Here is a 27,998-nt window from a genome sequence, read left to right as displayed (position 1 = left end):
TCATACAGACAGCAATTTCAGAGTTGAGTCTAAAAAAACCCCCAGAAAAATCAAAGAACCAATTCTTAAAGATGCAGTTTTATGTACAATTTACTTTTTTTGAGATTTGCATCATGTTATTCCCTCACAGAAAACATACCTGGAGTGTTGCCTTGATTATTTCATGCATGTTTGAGAAATCCCTCACTCAGCTCCTTCAGACTAGCCAAGAGAAATTAGCAAACACCTGGTGGGACTGTACATCTGCTGAGCCCCTTGTAGCTTCTCGGTGCTAACGGGTTAACAGAGCAGCCAGATAGGGATGACTTCCCAAAGGGGAGTCATCACAACAGTCCTGAAGAACAACAGTTTTTAAAGACACAGAGGTCCAATTTCAAGGCATTAAGTTACAAAGTCAAACTTCTTTTAAGTCAAATTTGATATATAGATGTAGCTTTTTTTTATAACAATTGTAGATAACATAGTTACCTGATTGTGCTACAAAAATAACACTATGTGCCTGGAAAACACAATACTACCCCTTTAACAGGATCTTCAGTCACAGAAACCCAAGTTGTTTCAACAACAGTGGCTGTAGACTTTCCAAAGATTAAGCCATTTGGCAGAAAGAAAGTAGGAGTTCAGGTCCAGCAGAGTAGATAGTTGCCAACCTGGCATCCCGTCCTCAATATGAAGGATGGAGCGTCTGTCTGACTCTGCTTCCTCAGTCTGCTCAAATACTCCTCATCTGCTAGTGATGGACTGCTGGACTTGTCTTTGTTTCCTCACTTCTGTGCTATCTGACTCTATAACTGCAGAGACGTGTTAAAAAGCTTTAACAGAAAGAACAAGAGGGAGAAAAGAGAACGAAAAGAAGTAATCAGATTCAGAAAACCTGAAGGACTGATGAGGAGCGCCTAAGGACTGGAAGGAGAACGCAACAAAAAAATTAAATAAATGTTAGAAACGCAACCTGTGGTCCAGACGGTCCACCAGTTTATTAACGTCAAAACAGCAGCAGCTACACCCACCGTGAGAACTTTATAGAAATGAACAGAAGAACCAGAGTTCTGTCAGCTTTTCTGTCTTCCACATCCTGCCGTCCAACCTGTGAGGCTGGCCTCATTAAAAACCGTGACACAGAGCACAGCTGCTGGATAAGGCCTTGTGATGCAATTTAACGGGGCAGAAATAACACTAACTCCCTCTGGTGGCTAAACGTGTGAAACGGCAACGTCAGAAGTGTGTCAAAGTTGAACTGCATTAGAAAATGGTCACAACTTGTAACAGAAACCTTAAAACTCCATTGTGTAACTTTTTTTTTGTTACATTTGTGTTAAAACTGTCACCATGTTGTGACACTATAAGACAAATAATCTGTGAAAAGATCAATCTCCTGCACCTCCTCCCTGAGCTGCTATTGCTGTCTGAAGAAACGCATATAAGTCCAGAATATTCTCCTGTCAGATATGCCAGGGTAATAATAATTATGTGATCTTGTATGATTCAAATGTCTGTGAAGAGTTTTGGTTTCAGTTGAATATTTTGTAGTTGGTGATGTTTTTATCTGATTAATGTCATTTACATGACTTTGATAACTTACCTAAGGCCAGGTTCAGATGTTTCCTTGCTCTTAGTTGGAAAACTCATGTCATTGGTTTTAATTAAGCTCATCAAATCTTTTCTGTAAAAGATTTGATGCCAATCAAATCTTTTACTGCTGACCAATCAGAGCCAGGAGGAGGGGCTTAATGCTGTCAATCACAGCTACAAACGTGCTAATGGCAGAGAAATCACTTACAGGAAAACCATTTATCCGCCAACACTGGTGGTCATGCTAACTAACCTGAGAATTCATGACAGGCTATGCTGGCTGCAGTGTAGTACAAAACAAAGGGAAGCAGGAGAGGGTGTGTGAGCAGCATCAAAAGAGGATGATTGACAGCGCTAAGACCCACCTGCTGGCTCTGATTAGTTATTTCTAGTTAGCACAAGGAGAAGGCAGAGGAGCTCAGTTTGATCACAGATTATTCATCTCATACCTTACTGACACCACATAGTGACAGTTTCAACAAATATGAATGTTTTATTATTAATAATAAAAGCTCCATTCTGTCACTTTAATAATGGTGATTTAGGAATCAAGAGGTTTAAATTGTCCAACTCATTTTATATAAAACGACATGTTCATTTCTTTTTTCTTAAGCTGATTGTTAACATGATGGCACATATAATTGGTTTTAACCCATAAAAGTTACTTAGGTGAACTGTGTATTTTAGTAATTGGACTTTTGGCTGAAATAAAACAAATATCTGAAGAGGTCAGTTCATCATAGTTTATTTATGCTCATTTCAAAAAATTCAAACAACCGATTAATAATGTCTATAGATCTGAATCTAAGAGTAGCTGTTACAGCATTAAATAAAGGGTTTGTCTTTGTAAAGTTTCTATGGAGACATCCTCCAAGTCTGACCGCAGTGATCATGGGTTTGAAATGAGTCCAGAATGAGCAGAAGAAATCCAGAGCCAAGAGTGTACAAAAAAACAAATGCCATATCATCTCATTATTTAACGTCTAAATTAGCTGATACAGGTGAGCGATCTCCTCCTCCCGCTCCAGCTCTTCATACTCAGAATCTCTGGATATGGAGGCAGCAGCGACCCCGACAGGCTCTGCCGGTGTCCACCACTGGCTGCCACTGTGCTCATCGTCCTGACTGTTCACCTCCTGACTCCCGTTCATGTGATTGGTCCAGACAGAAGCCTCTTCCTGGTTTCTTCCTGGACTGTTACCGTCTGCTCTGTGTGTGCCGTCAGAAGGCCGAGGGGCCGAGGACACATCCCTGACAGAGGAAACGCCTTTTGTTTTCAGTGCGGCCTTCTCACAGCGCTTCACTTTACCTGCATTGGTTTTTGTCTTCGGTCTGCCACCGATGAGCTCCTGGAAAACGGGCAAACAGAACATCAGACTCGGATTGTTTTATAACAGGAAATGTTTCACAGTAAATTCCTCATTTTAACCTCTGCTTATTGTCTTCGATGTGCAGCGTAGAAATGAAGTAAGGAGAATAATTCGTGACACATTTACATTCTCCAAAATGCACATCAAGATCCACACCCAGCCTGGCTTAAACGTACTGTGTTAAAAGGAAAAACTTAAAAAGACTGTTCAGTTCCATCCCATCTGAAAATTACATATCTGTAAAGTTTCAATCTGGAAACTTTGCTGGTGTTCTAGGGTGCCACCAATTTGGTCACAAATGTGACCGGATTTCTCAATAGTACATCTGGGGAAAAAAATCTCAAGTCCCTCTGGTGTAACCAGACATCAGAGGTAAAAAAAAAAAAAAAAACTGGGCCCAATCTGGGACACATTGGGCCCATATTGTAGTCTAAACCAATCAGAGATAGTAAAGGGTGGGATCCCCCTCTGATTGGTCGTGATTCAGCTCTTCGTGAACCTTTCAATGCCTGTTTCCTGTAGTCAGAGGGGAGTAGGCTAGGCTAGGCAGGCAAACAGAGAAAAGTTATGACCTTTTCTCTGTTCCAGTATGACCTTAGATTGGTGTGGGCTCCAGAGGTAAGAGTGAACCATTCAGTTTTCACAGACAATTCTTCCTGTTTTGCTAAACTAATTTACCCTGTTGTGGGTTGTAGATGGCTGGCCTGATGTTGAAGGCATGGCAGCCTGACATACCGGCTGCTGTTTCCGTGTCCTCCGAGTTCTTCTCTTGGCCTTCCTGATGCACAGATAAATCTGCCCTTTGTAGACGACGACAGCATCATCATTGGCCAGCAGAGCTGTGTCCTGACTCAAAAACTCTTCTTTGGACGAACGTCTTCCAGGGGAGATGTTCTTGAGCACGTCCCTGGCTGCTCGGTTGGAGGAAACAAAAGACATTTTCAAAGGACTGGCTGGAACCTGCGTGCCTACAAACGGGAGCAGGTTGTCAGCCAAATGTCTTCCTGAGCCTGAGACAGATTCCTGTCCTTTCCTTCTGACCACCACTGGACAGATCCATGTCACATCTGTTGAGTCACTCTGCTTCCGGGCGGAGTCGCCCTCAGAGACTGGGAGGCCTATTCTTCTGATGACTGAGTTCGGTAAATTCTTCAGGGGAACGGTTTTCACCTCGGCCTCCACAGGAATGTTAATTTCCCAATCTCCACACTCTTCCATGTTTAGATTTATCTAGGAAGAAAAGAATAAATTACGATAAATCCACTTTTCATGTCAACTAAACCCTGACTCAGTCAACATGATTACTGCCTTCCATTGATTCAAGAAAAAATAAAACATACTTTTAAGGTTTCTCCTGTGCAAAGGTGTAGGCTATAACAGGTTGCTACTCAACGAAGACTTAAAACATTTGTTTTGCATCAGTGAGGAGTTTTACAATGCAGCTCCTGAAGGTAACGTTTATAAAAGTTTAAATAAATATAATAATTGGTTTTAAATATTGAACAGGTGAAAGGGAAATAACGTTTTGAAACACCTTTAGTGTTTAACCCGGAAGAGTAGGTGTGAACTCGGATGTTAGCTGTTTGGGGCGTTAGAAAATATGTTTGACTTAAGTTTTGATAAAGCGAACATACCTGAGACTTCTTCTGACTAAAAGCCTCGAGTATTCTCTGTTAGCTCAATTTAATAAGCCAGACAGACATTAGACAGAAAGAAACGACAATCTTCTTCGCAATCAAACGTTACATTGAGCTAACGGGGGGCTCCTCATCGAACCAATATTAGCTGTCATAAAGCTAAATATTACTAACAAGGTCCTCTCACAAGAACCATTACGACCTTTTCCACCTACCTTGATGTGGGCGGTAGCGAATGAGTACAGTTAAACTGTCACACGTTCACGATAGCACATTTTCGATTTGCAAATGGAAAAAAAATACAAACTTCCGGTGCAGACTTTTTCAGAATAAAAGCGGATAAAACCTGCAGCTCGGAGCCGGAAGTTGAATCCGGAGACATTGCATTTGCAAGTTGGTAAATCCAGTGTTTTTAAATAGAGATATGATTTTAAAAAAAATGCAGGTTAGAGTAGTTTTAAATTTTAATAAAAAAATACCAGAAAATATATTTTTTTTACATTTATTCTTCTTGTTATTAGTTTGGACAACATATGCACTTTTAAAATATATTTAATCTAAAAAAAAAAAAAAAAACTAGAATACTGTATAAAAGTGCCAAGCTGATATGTGTTGGTGGACTGAGAGCAAAATGACTCAGAGGATTAGAAAAGTTAGGAACTTCTGGATTAGAATTTCAGATTAAAAGCACCTTCTGGAAATAAAATGGAGTGGGGTATGAAACACGCTTTTCCTTAAGCCTACATTTATGTATTAAATTGTTTAAAGGTCTGAGCTAATATTGTAATCTTAAATGTTTTTTTCATTAGCTGGAGACAATCACAATCAACCTAAAAAATGGCTTACAAACATTAGTATTTATGGAATTAATCTATACAATGTGTTTCACTTAGTCATTGAGTTTCTGAAATAAATAAATACAATTAAATTATGTTAATATGAATGTACATTGGCTTGGGAATATTTAGGCTGTTCTAAGAGGAAGTTAGACTAATGAAAACATCTTAATGTAGAAATGTGGGCTAAATGAGAGTAGATTAATATTTTCTACATGTAACGTTTTGGCATCTAGTATTTTACACAAATATTTTCACTTTGTCTTTGTCAATTAAATGGAATAGACTCACACTACTGTAGGAACATAAAAACAATGAATTCACAAAATGTGTGCTTTCCTTTAAGCATTACTATAAATTGGAATGGCAACATTTGCACTTTAATAGTTGTTAGAAAAGAGTTAGTAAAAAGAGTTAACTTTGTAGATCCAGCACAGACAAACTAGATGGGCAATCTGATGTTACAACCGAGGTAGACTGTCATAGATTTCTTATTTTACTGATAAATTAGACACAGCAGGAACTTTTCTGGCATGCATAAAAACATCAGAAAGCACTTTGGGTGGAGCTTTAATCCATAGGACCAGAACCAACTGGTAGAATATTAATGCATTATGCATCAGTACTGATCCGCGCCATTTTCTCAGTAACACACAACTTTAAAAACCTGAAGACTTCCACATTCCCTTAGAAAAGGAGTGTTTAGATCTCAAAAATAATAATTAAAAAAATAGAATCAGCACAGTATCCCCAGTAGAATGAAGACACACAGAGTTCCTCCTATTCAAGGTTGTGTGGTTAATAAGCTGAAACCATGGTGTAGTGACCTAGTGCTATACATTTCTTTTTCTAAGAGGGGGCACAGTACCCTTTAAAGTATTTTTACTGCATTAATATTATGCAGTACAGATGCATATTAATGCATTATGCATCTGTACTGATGCATAATGCATTAATATTTTTACATCAGCTGTAATCCCAAATATGTTAGGTCTGTGATTGAGGCGTCTTGTTGGCCACACTACACACTACTGAGGTTAGTAAGTGTTGCATGACTCCTAAATAATCTCCGACAATTAGAGGCAATAAGAAAGTCAAACTCTAGACCTACATTAACAAGAAAATACTAACATGTCTTATTAGAAACCTTTTAGTGCAGCTATCTGTAGAGTCCTGTAGATATACAACCAAGTTTATAAAAACATGTTGCATATTTCAGAAGAGTGTTTAGAAACGGAGCAAAGATGTTACATGACTAACTATTCCTTCAGCTAGGTAGAACGTGAAGCTCCTGTCTGTCCCTGTAGTGTTGCAGTGTCCCAGCATTGGTACGGGTCATTTGTGTTGCTTCTTCGCCTGATGTTCATTATGTCTCCTGATCTGTTCGTGTCTTTTTAATCCCTCAAGGACGGTGGATTAGTCACTGGCGGCGGGAGGCTTGTGTACTCTACAGCTGGGGTGGTCGATCCTCGTGGAGGTTTTCTTCACACCCTTCGTTCGCCCTACTCGTTTACTCGCCGGCTGTGTCGCTGACATCCACATCTCCAACTCTTCCAACCTGGTGCCGGATTTGATAACGGGAAGCAGAATAGGGGGGACACAGCACAGACACATGGTGCGTTTCCTCGTCCGCCCCATTCGCCTAGTGTTCGCGTTGACTTCCACACATGTCTGCGTCTGAGGATGGACAGGCGTGTCCTGCTGTAACTGGGGAAGGTCGTTTTCGTCGGGGAAGTCCTCATCAATGGGTTCGACGTAGCTGAACACAGGCTTGGCCTGAGGTGAAAAGGAACAGCAGTTCTCCTTTGAGACACATGGACTTCTCAGAGTTCTGGAGTGAGGAGACGGTGAGTGCTCCCGTTCAGTCTGGACGCTAATGTCCAGTTTATCTGGACTGGGAAAGTCGCGCAGAGAAACCTCTTTGGCTTTTAGAACGTCTCTCGACGGGTCATCCCCGTCCACTGCACCTTGGGACTTTGCTTGTACCACGTTTGCTGAGACACACCAACGTGGCATTTCATCAATCTTTTGAAGGCAAATTTTTACATCAGCTGTAATCCCAAATATGTTTCTTAGCTGGTGGTCGGATTTTTGACAGGGTTCTGGTGCTGATGAAGATGTCCCCACAGGATCAGGAAGTTCAGAGTTCTGCAGGTTGGAAAAAACAAAGCAATTATTCAACAAGGCATCGGTTATGAACTACTAACACATCCAACATATCAATGAATACACTTTCTGCCTTTTCTTTTAAGTTATTCTATCAGACATTTCTTTGAGCAGACATATTACCAAACTGACAAATGAAAATAAGACAAATACAAAGGAAAAAAAAAAAAGACTTAACGGAGAAATCTGCTGGGTTGGATAGAGAAGGACATAGAGATGAATATTATGATTCATATTTAAAAACAAGAGAAAACTGCCTCTGGGAAGCACAAGCCAGGACTTGTTACAAGTCTTGCTGAGGCTCTGATTAATTATTCGTCTTTCTGTTATGCATGGTCTGGCTGGTGATCAGGTTTTCACAGGAACACTTGGAACCAACGTTCCCATTTCAACATGGCCGCCCCAGGCATCTGATCCTGATTTGTTTCTTCCTGCACAGCAGCCCGAAAGCAAAACTTATTCCAGAGTCTTACAAACACACAATGGTGATAAATCGCAAGATTTCTACTCTGGTTCACATCAACCAAAGCAGCTCTGGCCGAGACAGAGCCCTTTACCTCTGTCTTGAATCAGAAGCTTCAATAGGAAGCCATCTTCTAAGCCCCCTACTCTAAACTGAAGACAACAAATGCAGCGAGCCACTATCAGGTCAGTATTTCCAAATGTTTTCTGGATCATAAAGGATCCACTGGGATCAAGACAGCTACATGATCAGAAGCGACCTCACCTGTACAGGATGTTCTTCCTTCCTGGGACTCCCTGAGCGTCCCGTCTCAGTGTCCATCTCCAGATTATCTGGACACTGCTGAGTGATTCCTATCAGACACTTTGGGTTTAAACCCTCAACTATGACCAGCTCTGCTGGACCAGAACCATTGAGGCTGATGGGGGGGCTCTGGACCCGACCTGTGTCTCTTCCAGCCATAGCATTAGTCCTGCTGCTGGAGCTTCCACTTCCCAACCCATCCTTCAGGCCAGAGCCAGGCTTGGACTTAGGTGGAACATAAGACACAAAGATCACATGGTCTTCCTCTTCACAGCAAATGGAGGACATGTTGGAGGACGGAGAGCAGTCGTCGTCACAAAGATCAATCACTTCGTTTGTTAGCGATCCCGCTGACCCGACTGGCTGTTGTGAAGATGGAGGAAGTGACTGTGTGGCTGTGGGGAGTTTAGAAGACGAGCGGCCCGCTTTGGTTCCATAAAACATCCTTCCATCATACATCACCCAAGGATTCGGATTTTCCAGCAGGGTTTGATTGGGAATGGCATACTTCTTGGAGAAATGGACAGATTCAGAAGAAGGCGGCTTTAAGGAGGGGTCTATGGCTAACCGGCTACCCATCTCCTCTATGACCCACCGGGTTGGGCTGTTAGGTCTCCCCGACGCCTTTGGAATCAGTTTTAACCTGGGGGCTGGTCCTCTCTTTAAAGGTGTGTCACAGGTGAACGGTTCTGATCCTGCACTCTTGCACAGCGAATCACAAGCGTTTACCATCACTGCCAGTTCTCTCAGCTTGTTGGCCGCAGAGCCAATGGTTTGGGCCACCTCTGGGTTCTCTGTGCTGTCTGGTGACACGTAGATATCAATGGGGGAGCTGCATTTGGCAGAGAAACTTGCCGATGGAGAAAATGTCTGATCCTTGATGCCTGGCTGATGGTTGGATACGGAAACACTCGGGACATGTGCTTCAGTAGGGAAATTTGGGACTTCTGACTTGCAGAGTGCTGGAGATGTCTCAGATGCTGGAATCTCACTGGAGCCTCCTACTGAAGGGGATCCGGACTGCTGAGGACTTTGGGTTTGTAAGGAGTCCATTTGACCATCCAACACATTCAGTGGAGAAACAAACGGCGGAGAGGCGCTCTGAAGCAGGGGCTTAAACACTGTAAAGACTTTCTGAGAAGCCGTAGTCAGGTAGGACTGTCCATCGGTCCTCTGGGAAGGCATTTGCACCGGGGTGGACTGTCCATTAATTATGTGGACAGGTGTCTGGATGGGAAAAGACTGGACAGGGATCTGAGTCGGGAAGAACTGTGCATTGAGTAACTGAACAGGCGTCAGGGTCGGGTGAGACAGTCCAGTGGTTCTCAGGATGGGCGTCTGAGCAGGGAACGACTGTCCATTGATTACCTGGACATGTGTCTGAGTCAAGTAGGACTGTCCGACGTCCTGCTGGGTCGGGGGAGGCTGCCCGTTGCTCCGTTGGACAGGAATCAGCTTCATAATATCCTTCCCATCGGCTCCAATAGCAGGCATTACCTGGTAGAGGACACTGCTCCTACCCGCAAAAAAATTGCAAAAAAGCACGGACACATGAGGAAAGACAACAGAAATATCATAACTACACATTTTAAACTAAAAGAAACATTCTACTGTTCAGCAGTTATTGTTGCTTCTCTAATCAGCGGATCAACTAAAAAGCATTGTTGTAAAGGCAAACTGCAGCCAAAGGAGTAGATTTTGAGCTTTAGAAAATCTCACTGTGATTAAATACATGTGTAAATTAATTTATTAGCTTTTCTGTCAGATGTGGGCGATGGAATATGTGGGATTTCTGAGAAACCTTCAGGATCTGTTTCTTGTTCCAGAGTTCTCGAGTACATCTCATGCCTGTGATGGTTTCACAGGCTCTTTATGCGATACATGCCATGGTAATGCAAAATGGTGCATTCCACTGAAATAATTAATTATAGAACGTAACATGAATGACAGCAAGTTGTTTAATGTTAAAATGAAGATTCGGCAGAAACAATTTCAAAATACTCACTTCAAGAGTTCAATTTGTCCTTAATAATTTAGCACTTTATAAAAGAATCAGCCCTTAATCAAGTTTAAATCTGTCTGAGTGCCATTTTAATGATGTAAAGGAGCAAATCAATGCTCTTTCCTGCCATTTCGTTTCCGTTATTTTATTTTTCACTGAACAGCAAAAGAGTTGTCTCCAACATACCTGTCCATGTCGCTCTCCTAAATTGATAAAACCTGGTTTACAATGAAGGAGCAAGCCTCAGGGAACAGGCTAATTCCTGCTTTCTGCTTGGTGCGGATCACAGGTCAGCACACCTAATGACGGTATCCATCACTGACGTATCAAAAATACCCGTTCATCGACACTTTACAGCTTATATCTGAACAAACACCGATGGCTTTTCTTCCAGTACAGTTAACTGAATTGTTGAGGGTCCTCCTTTTCTTCTACTACCTTAACCAGGCGAGCAGTTGGCTGGCGTGTTGCTGCCACCTGCAGGCTGGAGTTTTAGGATGATTTGTTTTGCGTTTTTAGTTTTCTTTCTTCTTTTTTTCACATGAACTGAATGAAGAATTTCCACGTTTCATTTCATTCGCATTCGGGACTGAAATACTTTATTTATAATTTAATTAAATTAAGAAATGGCAATGACTTTTTTGAACTACTGCCCCCTTGAGGTAAAAAAAAATCGCTTGGTCATCTGTAGATGTTTCCAAACTTTCACAAAGTTACACCCACAGAATAATATTTTATAAACAAAATTTCATGGAACTTTTACATCTTTTAAAAGAAATACTGGGGGAACGTTTGCATCACCACAGTATTTCTGCAGATGACATAAATACTCAGGTTTATGTCATCTGAGCTTTATATTAGTCTATGCATACACTTAGACGGTACATCTGTAAATCCACTGTATATTAGTGTGATCAACAGTATATTTAAACTTTTGTTGAAATGACTATGACGATTATTTGGGTGTTATTATAGTGAGAAATACCTCAATGTGCTGAGAAACACATTACATTTATTTTCTCTTAGATACATTTTTATTAATCAAGTGACTGCAAAGTGGTAAAGGAAAAGAATGTGTATCACATTGCTAAGTAGATTATTTGTAAAATGGAGGAGACTTACTTATTTACCTAATAAGTACAAAGTAATAGAATTTAAGCAGTCAGGTATTGACCAACGTTGACACTGCCAGCATCGTCAAGCAGGACCTCTGTTCAGTGAGGTCAGTCACTGTAAAGGGGTGAATATTTATGAATGGATAATGTCTCACTACAGTTTACACATAATGCAATGGTAGGATTAGTATGTCATTAAGTAATAGCACTCGTAAGCAGCAAGTCATGAACTGTAGCAAGTGATAACTGATTTAATTTTGTTAATGCAAAAAATATATATATGTTCAATTTCATAATAATTGTATCAGTGTAAAATCTACCAACAACCTGTCTGTCTGAAGGGTAGACAGTCACAGAAACGTTGCAAATGAAATTTTATCCATGTTACCCCAGGCTTGGTGAAACAGGTAGGGCATAACTTCTTGTTTCGGTGTTTGTCTTAGTCTGTTGTCCCAGTCCTATTCTCCTTCACACTGCCTCAACACTAAGAACACACAAACGTCAAAGGAGCATTTTGCTGTGTCTGTGTCTTAGCTGAATAGCTGTTAAGTAAAATAGATTGTACTCTTTTCAATAGTCTATGTTTACCTTTTTTTTATAGCAGAAAGCATTCCAGAGATGTGACCAAATAGGTAAGAGTAACACCATATGTTCAAGTTTTACCACACACATTGCTTCTAAAATGAAACAACAATTTATCCATGTTCACAATTCTGAATATTAACCCAACATGAACAAATGTTGGGTTAATATGAATGCACAGAAATATCTCACAAGTATTAATATGCATGGCATATTAATATGCAGTTAAACATAACTGCTTTTGTCAGGATCTTGGATTGTTTTAGGGTTTGATTTATTGATTCTTCTTCCATTTTTATTCTGTCCTTAGTCTTTCTTTGATTAGATCAGCTGTGTTTCTGCTTTTCTTTGCTTCAATCCTTCTTAGTGGTTCTAGTTCATAATATTTATTCCTTGTATCTAGTACTCTAATTTTACTATGTTTCTTATGTCTAGTTATTCTTTAGTGTTAGATTCATCCTGTCTTGTGATTTTTTTTTTTGTTCTTAATTTTTGTATTAAAAACTTCATCACCTTGCCTCGCTGCATTTGTGTCCACTTTAAAATCAACAACAGCTTTAGTCTTTGCATTTGGTGTCACTGCTGAAAAAAAACCTTCTTTCAGTGATTAAAATATTTGACATTTGGAAATTCATAATCAATGAGCGGTTGGACAACACTGAAACGCGAGATTTTATTTCGTATTTTTCGGATCGTAAAAGACATGTCAATCCATAACTGCCACTAAGACGCAGGATGAGAAGGTTGGAAAGATAAAACCGTTTAAAGAACAAGGCACGTTTTAACAAAAGAGTTCTGATGATGGAGGTCTTCACTTTGATAGTCATCTTTTCAATCAAAAACAGTATTAATTCCATAAAAAAAAACATATAGCAGCTGCAGTAGTGACACAAACAACAAATGCCTACCGTGTACCCGTCGTCCATCATGGATGTGTTTGGAAGTTAATTTAGCCAAGCAACAAAGTACTAAAAGAATCTTACCCTAAATTCACAGTGTAGATCATTTTTCTGTAGCTCTTTTTGATTTCACACAGACATGTAAAATATTGACCAATTTCAATTTGTGTGTGTGTGTGTGTGTGTGTGTGTGTGTGTGTGTGTGTGTGTGTGTGTGTGTGCCTTGAGTCAGAACTCTGGACTACAAGTCAGATGAGTTCCTTTTCTCTGAACACTGATGTCTGAATATTCAGCCATGTTTTCCCAGCAGATCATCCAAGAGGCTCTCACACATGTAAAGGCAGCGAGGGACATGGAAGAAGCCTGGAGAGGAGACGACACACAGATTATAATGTGAAAGAAAATGTTCTTAACTGGTTTAAAAAAAAAACATGAACCAGTTTGGTTTTCTAGAATCAGAAATCCAGTTTGAAACAGCATCCTTCAGGATGGAGGCAGCTCGCTGGAAACACATAATACAGGGTATTTCTGAGCTCCTGATGAAGGAGCTCAGAAATACCCTGTATTTCTGAGTAATACCCAGGAGCTCAGGGTATTTCTGAGCTCCTGATGAACCCATCCTGAACTGTTCAGGCCCGGAGATCTCCGGTTCATCTCCAGATACAACCGGAGATGAACATTCCTGAGCTCCAAGATAAACCAAAACTGTTTTGGAAAACTCCCTTTTCAGGGGAAGTCTGTGGATTTAATAGTGATGTCTCTCTTTTTCTTGCCTTACTTCCCTGGACTAGCCAGGGGAGTCATTGCTAATTTTCTTTGCTTGATTTCTTAATAAAATAATAATCAAAATACATTTTGATTCATTCTTGATCGACTCAGTATTTAACCTTTATGTATTTGCCTTAAGACACTTCTAATTTCCACTTTCAGGGGAGCTGAGTTTTATTTCTGTAAAAATGGTTGTGTTTCCACAGTGTGGTTTGTTCCTGTCCACACAGCAACATAATCCCAAGTAAAAAAGCAAAGCTTATATTAAATGTGGGCACAGGCTGTGCAGAAGCCCTAAAATCAAACACGGTACATAATAATCTTGTATTTTTCTGCTTTTAATAAAACCCTCGAGTTTAGAGGCAACCTGTAATAAAAGCAAAACGTAAGAAGATGGTAACAGGAAGTTGAAAAGCTTCTGCAGAGTTGATCTGAGTAAAGACTGGGAGGCACTGTGTCAAGAAAAGCTGCAACTCCTTTAAGAAATTTGTATGAAATGAGCTACAATAACGTTTCATTTCTCTGGATTAATATTTTCTTTTAATTAAACTGAAGGGAATTGAAATAAAAACTGCCCCACTGATCCTGTTATGATTCCTGTCCTGTCCATGCTGTGTTAAGCACTCATTCAGCTCACCTGCCACGCCTGATTGCTTACCTGTTCCACCTGGGCCTTGCCCTACTTAAACACCCCTCAGCCTCTGCTTCCTTGCCGGATTATTGACAGCCATGAGTCGGTAGAGATCCAGTGGTTCCTTCCAAGCCTTCAGTGTTTCTATGACTCCCTTCTGTCCATGGATTTACCCCCCCCGCCCCCCTCCTGCCAAGCCCTTCACGGATCCCTTCTATTCTATATTTCTGGGCCCTGACCCAAGCTCTGCCTCACGACCACTGATTATTGCCTGTCCCTCAAAGCTAAGTTTGCTCTCTCTGTCCTCCAGTGTATGACCTCTGCCTTATCGACAAAGTTCCTGGGTGCTGTGTTTTGGATCTCCTTGTGGAGATCTTCATTGCTTCCACAGAAGCCTGTTCCACTGGTTTCCTGCATCACCCTGTCGTCAGACCCTCTGTTCCTCTGCTCCACCCGTCCACTGCTCTACAGGTCAGTTAAGCTGATAATTTCTAAGATGCCCCTCTATCTGTGGATCATCAGCCTTCTCCCCTCTCTCCTCAGTGCTGTTTGATCTCTCTCTGAGCAGAAGAGAGATCAAATGTATACTCCTGTGTGGTTGAATTTCCGGGTCCCCTCTGAGTGTCCTTACAGATACATAATTGGTGTCTTTCATCTCACTGCTCTTACCTTTACTTCCAGTACAAAAACGGACTGACTAGATTTTTACTCACTAACAGGTTTACAATGCTCTCAGGTTATTGGGCTATAATTTGCCAGATCCATAACTACCACTATGCAAATGTGAGGTGTGACGCCAACTACCTGCACATTAATACAATTTTAAAGTGGCAGCAAACCCGAGCCCACGAATACTGTGTTTAATACATGTTCAGAAGGAAACTGTCTTGTCTGACTGATCTCAGTATTTTAAGCAGCACATGTGACTTTGAATGTCATGGGTTTTCTGCTTACCTTTAAAGGGTCCTCCTTTAAAATCCAAAGCTACTTTCCCTTCTTGGGTCAGATAGCCAAACCACTCACCGCTCTTGGAGTCAGGAAACTGGACACAAACACCCCAGTGGGTGGAGAGTCAGTTTGCTGTACATTCAAAATCAGTTTTAAAACGGTTTCAGAGGTAAGAAAAACCAGTGAACTGATTCACCATTAGAAGACAAGTTGAGTTTTTTTACAGTTACAGAGTTAAAGGCTTGGATATGAAACTTCATCTGCTAACCCAAAATGATTGGCCAGTAAAGGTAAAAGAAAATCCCAATGCAGCAAAAACTAGTATGCTATTGATGATCCTTACTCTTAGAACTTTTGGGTGAAATTAAGCTTCATACTTAGTATTATCAGTATGCAGTTTGGGAGATCAGATTAGTTTCCTGGCTGAAGTGTATTAAGTTAAAACTATAAATTTAATCATCCAAACTTGGTAAACCTAAAAGACTGTTATAAAAATCTGATTCTTGTATTATAGCCAGGATCAGCAGGACATTTTCTAAAGTCAGTAATGAACTGGAATAGACTTGGAATATGTACGATTGAATTAAGTTAAATATATTTCTGTACATAAATTAGGTGCCTTAGAAGTGATTAGAAACAACATTCATTGTGAATTGGAGTTGAACTGAAATTTCTTTTCTAAATAAATGTAACTTTAGATTATCACAATAAGAATATGAACAATATCTTATGTTCTCTAATGTGAGGAGTTCATAATCACATCTCTACAAGCACTGCTTATAAACCACAATTAAGTTCACTTGCCAAACAAATCAGCTCGGTTATCTAATCCCTGCAGCTAAATGTGTTATTTTCCAGTTGAACCACATGGTGGTGCTGTTTATCTCGTCTTACTCTGATCCTTGAATACAGATCACTTAGTTTGGTTTTGAGTTTTTTATGCAAAATTTAACAAGCAGCTAAAAAAAACGTTTCTAATAAGAATTGGTCTTTTTTTTTTCTAAACACCATCCCAAATGATACATGATTCATAAAACTGCCTCTGACAAAGTCAACATGGACCAACCCTCTATAGAGACAGTTTTATTCCAGGATTTTTAGAGGACAAACCCTTGAGAAGGGAAACTAGCTGTGTCCTTACATGTTTTACACAACATGGATTAAACCAAGTGGAAGAAAAGGGAATCTAACGGGGAAAACTGTTCAGATTCTACGTCTTCTACCTCTAAATATCACAAGACCAATGCAGTCCAGATCTACAGCACTACAGGCTTCAGCTGCTCATCTTAAATATTCCTGCATATGTAGATCTATTGCAGTGTACAATTTGTTAGTATTTAGCAGACTTTATAAGATCTGTTTCAGTTTGTTTTGTTTGGTCCATTATTTGATGGTTTTGTAAAGGTTTTATTTGGTGCGCTTGATTAGTTTCCAAAGCCCACCGGCCATGGTCGTAATTTTAGCTTCTGGTAACAGTCGTACTCTTGTCCTCGTGTTAGCAAAGAGAAAATGTACTTTAAAAATCGACATCTAACATCTAAGACGAAGAAAAAAAAGCACACTTCAGATTCTTTAAAGTGGGGGAAAAAAAAAAGTTTAGTGGGTCGTATCATCTAGAAATTCCTAAAATATAAAGTCCACTTTGGTTCTAAAGATGGTGATGGAGTTCTTTAGGTCTGATATGGCTTGCAGAATTAGAAATAAAAGGGTTTTGTTGTTGCGGCTGCTTCCCCTGCTGGGTTCACTCACATGACTGAAGGTGTACTCGTAGACCCTGAAGAAGTTCTCCAGCAGCTCAGGGCTTCTGGTCTGACTGTAGGCCATGAGGAAGGCAACGAGCGCCTCGCTGTGAGGCCACCACAGCTTCATGCTCCACTCCAGCTGCTCACACAAACATACAGTCCAATCTGGCGCCTCTACGGACACGGACCTTCATATGCAGTTTCTGCGTGCACACAGACCTGAGTGGGGCAGTGACCGTCCACATCCAGGAAGTAGAAGAGGCCACCATGGGCTTTATCCCAGCCACTCTCAAAAGGAAGCTCCACAAACTTTTCAATAGCAGTTCTCTGGAGCTCCTTGTTGTTGTTGTCGGCAGCATACCGCAGCAGGAACCAGCCTGCTTCCAGGGCATGGCCTGAGTCGGCACAAGAGACACAGTAGAGGAGGCTGCTGAGCAAGCAGCTGGAAACCAGGAAACTTATTTCAAACTGACAAAAAGCAAAGGACAAATGATCATGCCCACTGCGTGCAATTTAACATAACTTGTTTGAAAAGGAGCAGGTAGAAGACGCAAGACCTTGTGATTTCCTGACCCTCATACTCATCGACCTGCAGACATTTCAGTCTCTCCACACCAGATAAACTCTTAAATTATTCCCACACTTTATGACACTTAGACCTCACATCCTCATCCATAAATGTGCAATTATTTATACATTTTAAGTACCAACAGTAGAATTTTTGGTCTTTGAGACACCCATCCTATGCAACATGTTCCCATTAAGCTCCTTTTTGAACAGTTTTTTTGAAGCTGGTTTGTATTTGTACTTTATTTAAGCTCATCATTTCATCCATTCCATAAACAGACGCAACACACTGATGTACAAAATCTCATTTTGGTTGTTGTAATACATTGTTTTTTTTTTTAAATCTGACTCCTCTTATATTACAACCCCCTTATAATTAGCCTTATGCTTCAACATTCACTAACACTGAGTGTCACCTGGGTTCTGCAGCCGGCCCAGACATCCAGGCAGCTCTGCTCCGGTCGCAGACACGTTCTCTAGGATCGCTGTCCCGTCTCTCTGTGCCAGATTACACACAATAGAACAACAGAAGGCTTCAACCTTATTCTAATCCAGAATTAATAACTAACCTAATGTAAAATAAAAAGCACATTCTTATGTGCAAAGTCAGTCGACCCTCATTACTTTTCCCAAGCAGCCAGATTTTACTGTGGTCTGTAAACCGTCAGGCTTTCTGCAGATCTTTCCTTTAACTCCAGCTGATTCCTCCCACTTTCAGTCTGGTCCTTGTATAAAACAACTTTTTAGACGATGCTTTTATTTTTTTTGTTTTTTAAAGAAATGATTCTTGCTCATTCTTGCAAAACTTAACAATCGTATCATATCTCAAAGCAAATTATTAAGCATATATAACTTCGTTTATGTGACCAATAGATCTGAGTTCAACATGAAAGTTTTACGCAAACCACATTAGCTATAATTTAGACCTATATGTCTTCATAAATTTAGACTAAGGAAAAACCCCTGAAGTCCAAAAAACAGTTATTTTAAAGTGCAAGAAAGCAGAAACAGAAATCATTTGATTAAATATGAACAAATATGTTCTCATGTATTTATACATGTATTTTTCCAGTTGTGGTAAAGCAGTAATATCAAAACATGGTCTAATCATCTGAATTTCTGTGGCAAAAATTGAAGAAATGATGGTAAATATAAGATTGTTTACTATCAGTACATAAGAAGATAAACTTGTAAAATTGCTTAAAATAGTAAATAAGATGCCAATTTAAAAAAAAAAGTTTAAATTCTGAAAGAAGTCTATATATATACTTCTAATAAATGTTGAAAGTTTTCTCTTTTTAGCAATTAATACACCAGAATTATCCTACATCTACATATCCTACATTTTGCCATATTTTCATGAAAAACGTGTTCACTGGACACACACCTGGATATGTTGCTGAATCTCAGTCACACACCAACTTCCCAGTTCTGCGTACTTCTTCCCCGCCTCCGGCCGGCCTTCAGACAGCTGCTGGACCAGGCACAGCAGCATCATGGGAACCGCCATGCTGTTAGTCGGTACGTCCCCTGGTAGCTGGGGCCTTCCCAGACCCGACGCGTCCTCCCGGACCCAGTAGATCAGCTGTTCCATCATCTGCTCGGCCTCCAGCTGAAACGCACCACAGCGGAGCACGGGCACACACACACACACACACACACACACACACACACACACACACACACACACACACAGTGTGAGAACCATCAGGAATGTGCCTCCAAATAAATGGTGTTTAAAGGTACCATATTGTTTTAACTACTTGAACATAACATCAGCTAATAAACACGACAGTTACAGTAAACAAGTTTAGCAAGTTTGTCAGCAGCAGGGGCGCCCTCTGGTGGCTTAAGGAGCCTAAGCAGCTGCTGACTGTGTGTGTCTATGGGACTGATGGATCTACAGTTTAGCCCTGAATTATGATTCTGGAAGATTTACATTTACAATTATTCTCAAGCAACCAAAAAATGTATTGCTGATTGGAAATGGGATGGGAGCTCTCAAAATATAGCACAATAATCTAGAAGGTGTGCCAGTTTTTAAAAAAATATTTAAGAAGTGCATAAACAATAAGCATTGTTTATGCACTTCTCAATTATTAATGGCAAAAATTTCATTGACATAACAGCAGAATTTTAAAGATTTATTTTGCTATGTTTTTTTTTCACATTCCCTGTTAGCTAAACAGCGGTGAAGCATCATTTAGCTACGGACCTAGAAATTTAAGACAAAATGTAAATAAGTCAAAGTCCATCAGTAATCCAAGTTGACAGATTTATTCCTACCTGCATTTCCTTGTCACCAGTGACCCTGCTCAGTTCGTCCATGGCCATTATATAGAAACACTCACTGAATATGGTCCTCTGAACCTTGACAGCTTTGCCATCTCTTGTTAAGCAAAAGGCACATTTCCACTGATTTCCATTGGTGGACACACGTGCAAACTTTCTGAGGAATTCTCCACCTACGAAGCAAACAGATCAGTGTGGTTTATGATTTGACGCACCAAAAATCAAATGCCCTTTTCAGACATAATCACATAGAGCCAAGGTTGCCTTTTGACACCATTTATTGCAAACTAAACAGATAAAGTGAATTTAAAAGAGATTGGTAACGCTCTGACATTAGCTGTCTTCCTAAATGTTTTAAGAAAAAGGACATATGCTGTTGTTGAGGTGAGAGCTTGGACAAAGGAAGCAATCTAATTCTGGTCAATTATTGGCTGAGGCACATGACAGGTAGCTGCTTACTGTCGGACTTTAAAATCCTACCAGCTTCGTCCTGCGGGAGGTTATCAGAAAGCAGCTCAGAACAAACAGAACCCCTGTCCTGAACTAGACTGGTCACAGACCCCGGCCCAAAACAGGACAAAAGGCTTCATCACACCAAGAGGTGTCTGTGTGTGTGTTTATCCTAACATCAGAACAAACCGCCAACTTTAGTTTTAAAGTTTCAAATGTTTTGACTAACGGGAGCCTCAAACTTACCGGCCTTTGCTGCTTCCAGGATGTCAGGCCTGCGGAAGCGATCCACGCTACGGTAGAGACGGCAGTACATCCATACCTAGAACAAAAACAAAAAAAAATTCCAGATGTTAAGTCTGGAAGAAAGTCCACTGAGAGGAGAACATATTGAAACATCCATTGCAGAGACTGACCTGTCTTCCCTGCAGCCACACATACTTCAGTTCATCATAAACATTACCGTCCCTTCCAATGCAAGTGAAGAAGCCTCTGAAACAGGAAGTGAAACACAGAGACCATAACTGAATGCACTATGACCAGGAGTAGAGCAGATGTGCAGCTACGGTACCCGTGTACTGTGTCGTGGGAATATTTGAGCCAGAATTCCACGACAGCGTCCAGCTGCGCCCGGATGTGCTCCCGGCACTCTTCCAGCTTCCCAACAGACATGCTTCCTAACAAACAGCATGGCGAGATCAACAACCAGGACCAACTGCCGACTCTACAGCTGCAACTGCGCTTCATTCATCATTCTACGTTTTTATTACATTCAAAAGAACAAAAGTGTGAAAATGGTCACCTCTAGTTGTTAAACTTTTTTGCAGATGTCAATAAGTTTGAGCTGAATAACAAAAAATTAGAGGTGCACTGACTTATCGGCCAGCCGATTTATCGGTGCAGATTTCCTTAATTTTGGGAGATCGGTGATCGGCTGATTTTTACATACTAAGCCGATCTTATCCACTGATCTTATCTAGCTCGGCAAATGTGTAAGAATCAGCCTCTGTCCTCTTCTGTTCTCCGGTGAGAAAGGTTTGACTGACAGACCAGCCCACAAAGTTATGTCTGCACGTTTATAATTAACAATAGTGCTGCCAACTCAACAATATTCTTGGCATATTGAGCAACATTTTAGACAAAAAAAAACTGGTATCGGCCAAAATCGGAATCGGCAGGTTAAGCTTTTTAAAAGATCGCTAATCGGCTATCAGCCAGAAAACTGCAATCGGTGCACCCCTACAAAAAAAATATTTTTTTCTTCAGATTTACCACATTTCCGCTTTCTCACATTGAATTTTCTCCATTTTTTTTCTTTAGTCACTTGACTCTGAATCTTTTTAATGTTCGAATGATTCCAAGGTTAGAATTAAAAGACTTGGCCAACAAAAGTATTCACCTAATAAATATTTGGCTAATAAAAATCGTGCTGAAAGCGAGTTAGAGCGCCGTTTGATTTGTGTAAAATATAACCAACAGAATAGCTTAACAGACATAACATTAGGTTTTGTCAATTCCTAGGAACTGCAAGCTACAATCTTGGCTCTGCTTCTTCTCGATCTTCTTGTCTTGGTAAGTTTTTTTCAAACGTTTAAGAATAAACAGCCATGATTCACAGCTCACAGGTGAAGCGGCCAAAACAAACACATCTGTGCATTTTGCCTCCATGTCCAACATCAGTGTCTGTCCTCAAAAATGCACTTCTAGAAGAGCAGTCAAATTCACTAGAAGAGCTGATGTTGTTGTAGTTAATACCTTAATGAATCGCATAAATGACACACAGTCTCTCTCACACACACACACACACACACAAATGAAACCTTCTAACCTAAAAACTGCTGACATTTTATTCCAGATTTTGCTGAGCGCAGTTCCTGCCTCCATGTTCATTCTAATGTTGTATATTTATTACAACCTACTAAAAAGTTATGCCGTCAGAGATTAAATGTTTTATTTATTCACCATCTTCAGTTCTATTTTAAATGTAAAGTTTTAAGAACTAAAAACTGATCCTATGGGATTTGAAGCCTAATGATAATCTGATCGCTGACTAGAGATTCTTCTCCCGCTCGAAGCGCAAATAGAAAACTCTGCCTAATCCTAATCCGTCCTAGAGAATAAATAAGTGACATGTTGGCTCTCTGTGTTTCTGGTTGCGGCGGCAGCGAAACGCAGCTAGGTTAAAGAACAGCTTTTACCTGCAGGTCCAGCAGCGGTCCGCCTGTCGGCTCTGGATCAGCTCCGCTACTTGTGTTGGTCACATGATGCAGCAGGAAGGGAAAATAAACAGCCAATCAGAGCCGAGCAGGTCCAACCGACTCGGGGGATTCAGAACTAGTTACATTTAGTTAACTGAATGCTAGCAGCTCTTTACGAAGCTCAGAAGTTGTGTGTTGGTCATCAGTTCGTTTAAACCAACAAAATTAAAAACTACCATGGACATCAGGACGACTCCACAGCGCCCCCTGCTTATAATGATACATTATGAACAGAAGGACACTCCTGATCTATTTTGATGTGCGACTCCTATATTTTTGTCTCATTCCTGATTTCATAGGTCAAGGATACTGAGCTGTAAATCTTGAACGTCCACAAAGACACTTTTCAAATTATTATAAACAGTCAACCCACAAGCCAGAAGCTCTTATATTCAAAAGAGGCTAAACAATAAGCATATAAAAATAAAATATTTGGTTGGATGCAACTCTTAGGTGAATTTAGGGATTTAAAAATGAAAGGCTGCCTGTGCTTGCCTATAAGACCCACTCTACTCTGAGAATTTATTGTGAGTAAGAATTTATTTAACTCACCTGCTTAAACGAAAAAAAATAAAATAAAATGAACTCCTTTTGCTATTTGTAGTTGAGGAAAGGCCTCTTCAAAAAACCACGGGAGATTAAAGAGCTCCTCAGACATGCGTGAAAGAATGAAGGCAACACTCCATCTATGTTTTTGATGAGGGAATAACATAACATGATGTAAAGCTGTGAAAAGTTGATTTTACATGATACTACTCCTTATTAGGCACATTGGTGTGCTGGTTGGAGGGAAAATAAATAAATCGGATCAAACACTGCATCGACGGTTTGACAGGATCTGGCCTGAACGCAAATTGCAGACAGGAAGAAGGAGTCCAGAAATAGACTGGATCTGATGGCCACTATCTGAGTCACTGCGGTAGGCAAATAAAGTTTTTATGCATATCAGAGAATAAATACATAAATGCACATCAACAAGTTTAATTCTAATAGAAATAGGTTTACCTTAAATTATGGTACAGTCATATATTTTATTATATCAGAAAATGTGAGTGAATTTGAGTCCAGCTCCCTCTGTACTCACATCTGTTGATCGAATCATCAAAGGTCATTGACCTTTGGAAGCAGGAGCTGAACTCAAAACTCCTTCATATGATTAGGCTCCTTAACTGATCATGACTTTTATCATGGATCATTTGTTCCAGTTAGAATCTATACATAATCATATATTAAATGTATACTACATATATACTAGGCAGGATGTGGATGGACAAATGTTTATAGGTCAGGTTTTGTATAAAAAGGGAAACCAAAGAGTCAAAGTAGGCATTAAAATTAATAAAGCTGTGAATCATACAGTCATGAAAAAAACAGAACAATTAGTTGTTTTTTAAATAGATAATAGATCAGTCAAAATAAGAAAAAAAACATCTGATTAGTAAAAGTTATAATTCACTCATTGATTTTTATCTCTGATAAGGTGAATATAAATTCGGGGAATCTCACAGACATAGCCAGCACTTCCCTCTGACACACTGCAGTCAGTGCTAACGCAGCAGGGCGCCTCCCTTCCTCTTCTGGGTCCCTCTGGGTATCAGCAATGAGAGATATGAATGAAAGCAGTACCACAGTGTTCAGTCATGTGGGGACTCATACAGAGATAATCAATATAACCATATGTTGATACCACTGAATACCCGAGTTTCTAATCATGTCCTGTTGGTGTCGCTTCAGAGTAATTTTCTTGCCATTTACTCTTTAGGCTTCACCTGGCAGTGGCAGCATCAGGACTGATGGCTGGCAGCGTTTGGCCTTCCAGTAATGCAGTGACAGTGTGATTCTGATGCAACAGAGGAATGTCCTCTTTTGCAGGTTCTCTTCTTGAGTGTTGAAATAGACTCTTTGAACACTCTGCTGAGGAGTTGAGACATGTTGTCAGTGAAGACAGTGTTACTTACTCTAGCAGACATCAAGCTGCCTGCCATCTCTGTAGTAAGCAGCTTACTATCTCCAGAGTAATTTCATATTCTGTTTAACACAATGACAGGTACGTTTCGGGGGAACTGTCTGTGCGGCGTTGTCGGTGCTGGCGTGTGTATAGCAGGTAAGAGCTGGAAAGATCTTGGGGGGAAAAAAACGGAGCAACGTGATGCACTGACGAGAACTCCTGTCTGGTGTTTAGGATGCACCTTCCTCATTCTAGCTGCGCTCCCTGTTGTTCAGATTGCTTTGGGTAAGTCAGATATTATTTTCTTTTCAAATTTGTACTTTGTATTTGTTTCAAACACATTTCTCCTGCCCTGGAGGTTTTTTTATTTTTTATTTTAGTCAACTTATAACTGATGGATATGTCTGCATAATTTGTTATTCTTCGGGCATATCACTGTCGTCACACCTAGACCGGCCACCTTTCTGTTGAATCTAATTTCAAGTGATAAACAGAAGAACTGCACTGGGAAGTGAAATCTTTAGGCAACCAGTAGGCCATTGGATGCTGCTATGAAACGTTACTTTCCATTCTTGGCAGGAAAAAAGAAATCACTTCATATACTGGAATGTTTGAGTGGGAAATACAGAGATTTTAGAGTTGTATTGTAACAATAAAATATAAAAATATAACAGGCTTTGCTATTTTCACTCCTTTGCACAATGACACCAAATATAGTACACCGGTTTTGATAAAGAAAAAAGAAACTCTTCATTTTAAATATAATTATCATTGAAACCAAACACACATCAAACTAGTGTTTTTTTTAAATTATTATTTAATGATCCCCACTAGTCTCTACCACAGTAATTCTAACTGGGGCCCACACCACAAATAATGCAATTGGTTAGAAATGGTCCTTGGTCAAATGAAAAGTCTTTAGAGGTTTTTATATGTGCTGCATCAATAAAAGATCACCTTAACTGAATCCTTTCAGTCTTATTTGACACTGCAGAAACAGTCCTGGTCTGAAAACACAACATAGGAAATGAAGGCCGACACTGAAGAGGAAGTGGGAACATGAGATTTGTCCAAAGTTACCAATACAATAGATGAGGTTCTGTTCTGAACCTGTGTTTTGTTGAAAATGCACATCATGACTTTGACGAGATGAAGTACTGACTCTAATTTTCAGACAGAGTGATGCGGTGTTGCCGTACGAATGACAACGATCCTCAAAAAGATTTAACTTTGGATTTACTGTAAACCTATTAAGCCTAAATTAGTTTTTATTATTCCTGATGACTTCATTTCCTAAATCAAGTCTTTAGCCTTAATTCAAACAGGAATCTTTTGCTCCACAACGCCCCCTGGTGTTAGGATGCTTCAGATTGGAGTGAAAGAAATGAACAGAAGGTGAAAGCATGCTGGTGTTGGTTAACAAAACTGTACTTGTTGGGAGCTTTTCCTGAGCAGTGACTGCATTAATGCTCAGCATGAGTTTGTGAATGAACATGAACATGATGTATTGGTGGAAAACCTTTCTTTTATAGCCAATTTTTCCATAAAATCCTTTGAAGCCGCCAGTCAGTTTTGTGATCTCTGAAAGACTCCTTGATTAAGAGTTTCCATTTCAAAGTTGTTCTTGATCATCAGCTGCTTTCGACTCGGTGTTATTCTGCCAGTGATTATGATATAATTTAGACAGGATTCTAAAAAATATAATTTAACTATTTCTACTTCATATACACAGTGTCACAGACTTAGACAAGTCCTTGATGGTTGTAGTTTATGATAAAATTTAACATCAGTATTTTTTTTTAACAGGTGCACTTTACATACATGAGTGTCCAGCAGGACCAGTCGTTCCAGTTTATATGATGGTGTTTGGGATCTTGGTCCTGCTGGTGATGGCCCTGATCACCCTGCTGAAGCTCCTCTCTCCAGCAGCGCAGAGTCACAGCACCTGGGTCGTCTTCTTCACCATCCTGTTATTCTTGTTATTCGTCTGGCTTGTATTCGGTCAGTCCCAGCTGAGAACCAATCTCCAGGCTTGTCTGTGATGCCGTGTTTTGTTTGCTAGCAAACTATGTTCTGTTTCCTGCTAAGGTGAACATGAATCAATTGTATGTCTGTCTGCCCGCTCTCTCTGCACCCACACAGGCAGCTACCACGTTTATTCCATATATCCACCCAACTATGAGAAGAACACCACAGCTTCCAACAGCTCCACCAGGAGGATCAGCGTTCCTGACCTCCTGACCTCAGAGAACCAGAGCCTTCACAGCCGCAACCACAGCCTGAACTTGTGGGAGATGATTCAAATCCTCAACATCACAAACAGAGGGACAAACAGAAACCTGACAAGCGCCCAACAACAACCACATCAAGTCACGTCTGTGTCACCGTACTGCAACAGAACCGTGTACTTGTTTGCCTTCTGGACCACTACACTGGTGCTAGTGGTAGTGGGAAACGCCCTGCTGCTCATCGTCTGTTTGTATGGGTTCATGAAATGCATAGACGTGTTTGTACAATAGCTCTACTGAACTGATTGCTGAAAGACAGAAAGAGCCATTGCTCTGCAGAGGTAACATAGAAGGAAAGAAGCAGAGTGACAGCTGTCCTGTATGGAATACTGAAACTGTCTAGATCAATCAGCAAATCAGCACTGGAACATTATGGGCTTCCAGGAACCTGTTACTTAGATATTCACAAAACACAAGTTTTCACTGTGAAAATGTGTGTTCTTTCAGTCACTATTTAACTGTCTAAAAAATTTTTTATATATAGAATTAGGAGATAAAGTTTCACCAAACAGATCACCGAGTTTAGCGTTTATTCTGGAGGCAAATTAAGCTAGCTGTGAAAGGCTAAATAATCAAGCATCTACACTTTTGTAGATCTTAAGTCTGAATTCACAAGTTCCAAGATGGAGAAAATGAACTGAAGTGTTCACTAATGCCTAATTTTGAAATGAAAGATATACTGTACGAACAGTCATATTTTTAACCCAGTATGGGGACTGATTTTCTCTCTCTCTCTTTGTGAATGTATATTTAGTCTGAAAGTATTTGCTTCAGTCTTGGTAAATCGTCTTGGTTACTTTACCTACTGGTGTTTTATGTGTTAGATCTGTTTCCAGATACACAATCTTTGCTATGCTTTTAGATATCAGGATTTTCTACATGAACTAGGGCTGCACAGTATATTGCACGTAAGTCGTACTTGCAAAATACTGCAATATGATTACAGTATATGGCATAATGCCTTAAATTATGCCATATAAAAGAAAAAAACAACAACTCTATAACAAGGTCCAATGGTGTCATGTCAGTAAAAAGTTTTAATTAAAAAACATATCCAGGGAGAAAGTAGGTCAGTTATGCTAGCTTGATTTTGACAACCTTAACAGCAGGATTTGGTCTGCTTAGGCAGTAGCGCCTGCAGCTGTACGGCTGTATGCTCTG

General features: G+C 40.2%; 4 protein-coding genes across 7 annotated transcripts; 1 reads left to right on the top strand and 3 right to left on the bottom strand.

The window, feature by feature from the left end:
* Nucleotides 1–2,301: 2,301 nt before the first annotated feature.
* Nucleotides 2,302–4,931, bottom strand: LOC106924484 (uncharacterized). Of its 3 annotated transcripts, none has more exons than XM_014998209.2 (3): nucleotides 4,795–4,931; nucleotides 3,621–4,172; nucleotides 2,302–2,921 (listed from the first exon to the last, which is right to left on the bottom strand). In XM_014998209.2, the coding sequence occupies exons 2-3, from the start codon at nucleotides 4,158–4,160 to the stop codon at nucleotides 2,556–2,558; spliced, it is 906 nt and encodes a 301-aa protein (XP_014853695.1). In that variant the 5' UTR covers nucleotides 4,161–4,172; nucleotides 4,795–4,931; the 3' UTR covers nucleotides 2,302–2,555. The 3 variants fall into 3 exon arrangements, with proteins under 3 accessions (XP_014853695.1, XP_014853698.1, XP_014853696.1); XM_014998212.2 differs by having other exon boundaries at nucleotides 3,678–4,172; nucleotides 4,795–4,921; XM_014998210.2 differs by lacking the exon at nucleotides 4,795–4,931 and adding an exon at nucleotides 4,577–4,780.
* Nucleotides 4,932–5,773: 842 nt separating this feature from the next.
* Nucleotides 5,774–12,231, bottom strand: lrif1 (ligand dependent nuclear receptor interacting factor 1). The gene is made up of 3 exons (XM_014998204.2): nucleotides 10,536–12,231; nucleotides 8,309–9,863; nucleotides 5,774–7,563 (listed from the first exon to the last, which is right to left on the bottom strand). Exons 1-3 carry the CDS (start codon nucleotides 10,541–10,543, stop codon nucleotides 6,832–6,834), a joined length of 2,295 nt encoding a protein of 764 aa, XP_014853690.2. The 5' UTR covers nucleotides 10,544–12,231; the 3' UTR covers nucleotides 5,774–6,831.
* A 474-nt stretch (nucleotides 12,232–12,705) lies between these two features.
* On the bottom strand, nucleotides 12,706–22,617 carry renbp (renin binding protein). Its single transcript, XM_014998205.2, has 11 exons — nucleotides 22,542–22,617; nucleotides 20,915–21,020; nucleotides 20,760–20,835; nucleotides 20,590–20,665; nucleotides 19,888–20,066; nucleotides 18,989–19,213; nucleotides 18,018–18,099; nucleotides 17,254–17,429; nucleotides 17,042–17,173; nucleotides 15,299–15,386; nucleotides 12,706–13,308 (listed from the first exon to the last, which is right to left on the bottom strand). The coding sequence occupies exons 2-11, from the start codon at nucleotides 21,013–21,015 to the stop codon at nucleotides 13,235–13,237; spliced, it is 1,209 nt and encodes a 402-aa protein (XP_014853691.2). The 5' UTR covers nucleotides 21,016–21,020; nucleotides 22,542–22,617; the 3' UTR covers nucleotides 12,706–13,234.
* A 1,907-nt stretch (nucleotides 22,618–24,524) lies between these two features.
* LOC106924485 (uncharacterized) lies at nucleotides 24,525–27,638 on the top strand. Of its 2 annotated transcripts, XM_014998213.2 has the most exons (4): nucleotides 24,525–24,705; nucleotides 24,784–24,834; nucleotides 26,356–26,550; nucleotides 26,692–27,638. In XM_014998213.2, exons 1-4 carry the CDS (start codon nucleotides 24,642–24,644, stop codon nucleotides 27,066–27,068), a joined length of 687 nt encoding a protein of 228 aa, XP_014853699.2. In that variant the 5' UTR covers nucleotides 24,525–24,641; the 3' UTR covers nucleotides 27,069–27,638. The 2 variants fall into 2 exon arrangements, with proteins under 2 accessions (XP_014853699.2, XP_087863083.1); XM_088006957.1 differs by having other exon boundaries at nucleotides 24,525–24,834.
* Nucleotides 27,639–27,998: the final 360 nt, after the last annotated feature.

This window comes from Poecilia mexicana, unplaced genomic scaffold (assembly GCF_051168715.1).
Source record: "Poecilia mexicana isolate PSO_F unplaced genomic scaffold, ASM5116871v1 scaffold_7, whole genome shotgun sequence".
NCBI lineage: Eukaryota > Metazoa > Chordata > Actinopteri > Cyprinodontiformes > Poeciliidae > Poecilia > Poecilia mexicana.
Note: the sequence above shows the minus strand (reverse complement) of the source record. Positions and strands in the feature narration are given on the sequence as shown.

Coding starts and splice junctions, on each gene's coding strand:
- LOC106924484 (XM_014998209.2), bottom strand. CDS start 4,160: ATGGAAGAGTGTGGAGATTGGGAAATTAACATTCCTGTGGAGGCCGAG. Junction 2,922..3,620: donor CATCTACAACCCACAACAGG/GTAAATTAGTTT, acceptor CCCGTTTTCCAG/GAGCTCATCGGTGGCAGACC.
- lrif1 (XM_014998204.2), bottom strand. Junction 7,564..8,308: donor AGGAAGAACATCCTGTACAG/GTGAGGTCGCTT, acceptor TCCAACCTGCAG/AACTCTGAACTTCCTGATCC.
- renbp (XM_014998205.2), bottom strand. CDS start 21,015: ATGTCTGTTGGGAAGCTGGAAGAGTGCCGGGAGCACATCCGGGCGCAG. Junction 19,214..19,887: donor CTGGTGACAAGGAAATGCAG/GTAGGAATAAAT, acceptor GGTGCGTTTCAG/CTGGAGGCCGAGCAGATGAT. Junction 17,430..18,017: donor GGGCCGGCTGCAGAACCCAG/GTGACACTCAGT, acceptor GTGCCGACTCAG/GCCATGCCCTGGAAGCAGGC.
- LOC106924485 (XM_088006957.1), top strand. CDS start 24,642: ATGACAGGTACGTTTCGGGGGAACTGTCTGTGCGGCGTTGTCGGTGCT. Junction 24,835..26,355: donor TGTTGTTCAGATTGCTTTGG/GTAAGTCAGATA, acceptor TTTTTTTAACAG/GTGCACTTTACATACATGAG. Junction 26,551..26,691: donor ATTCGTCTGGCTTGTATTCG/GTCAGTCCCAGC, acceptor GCACCCACACAG/GCAGCTACCACGTTTATTCC.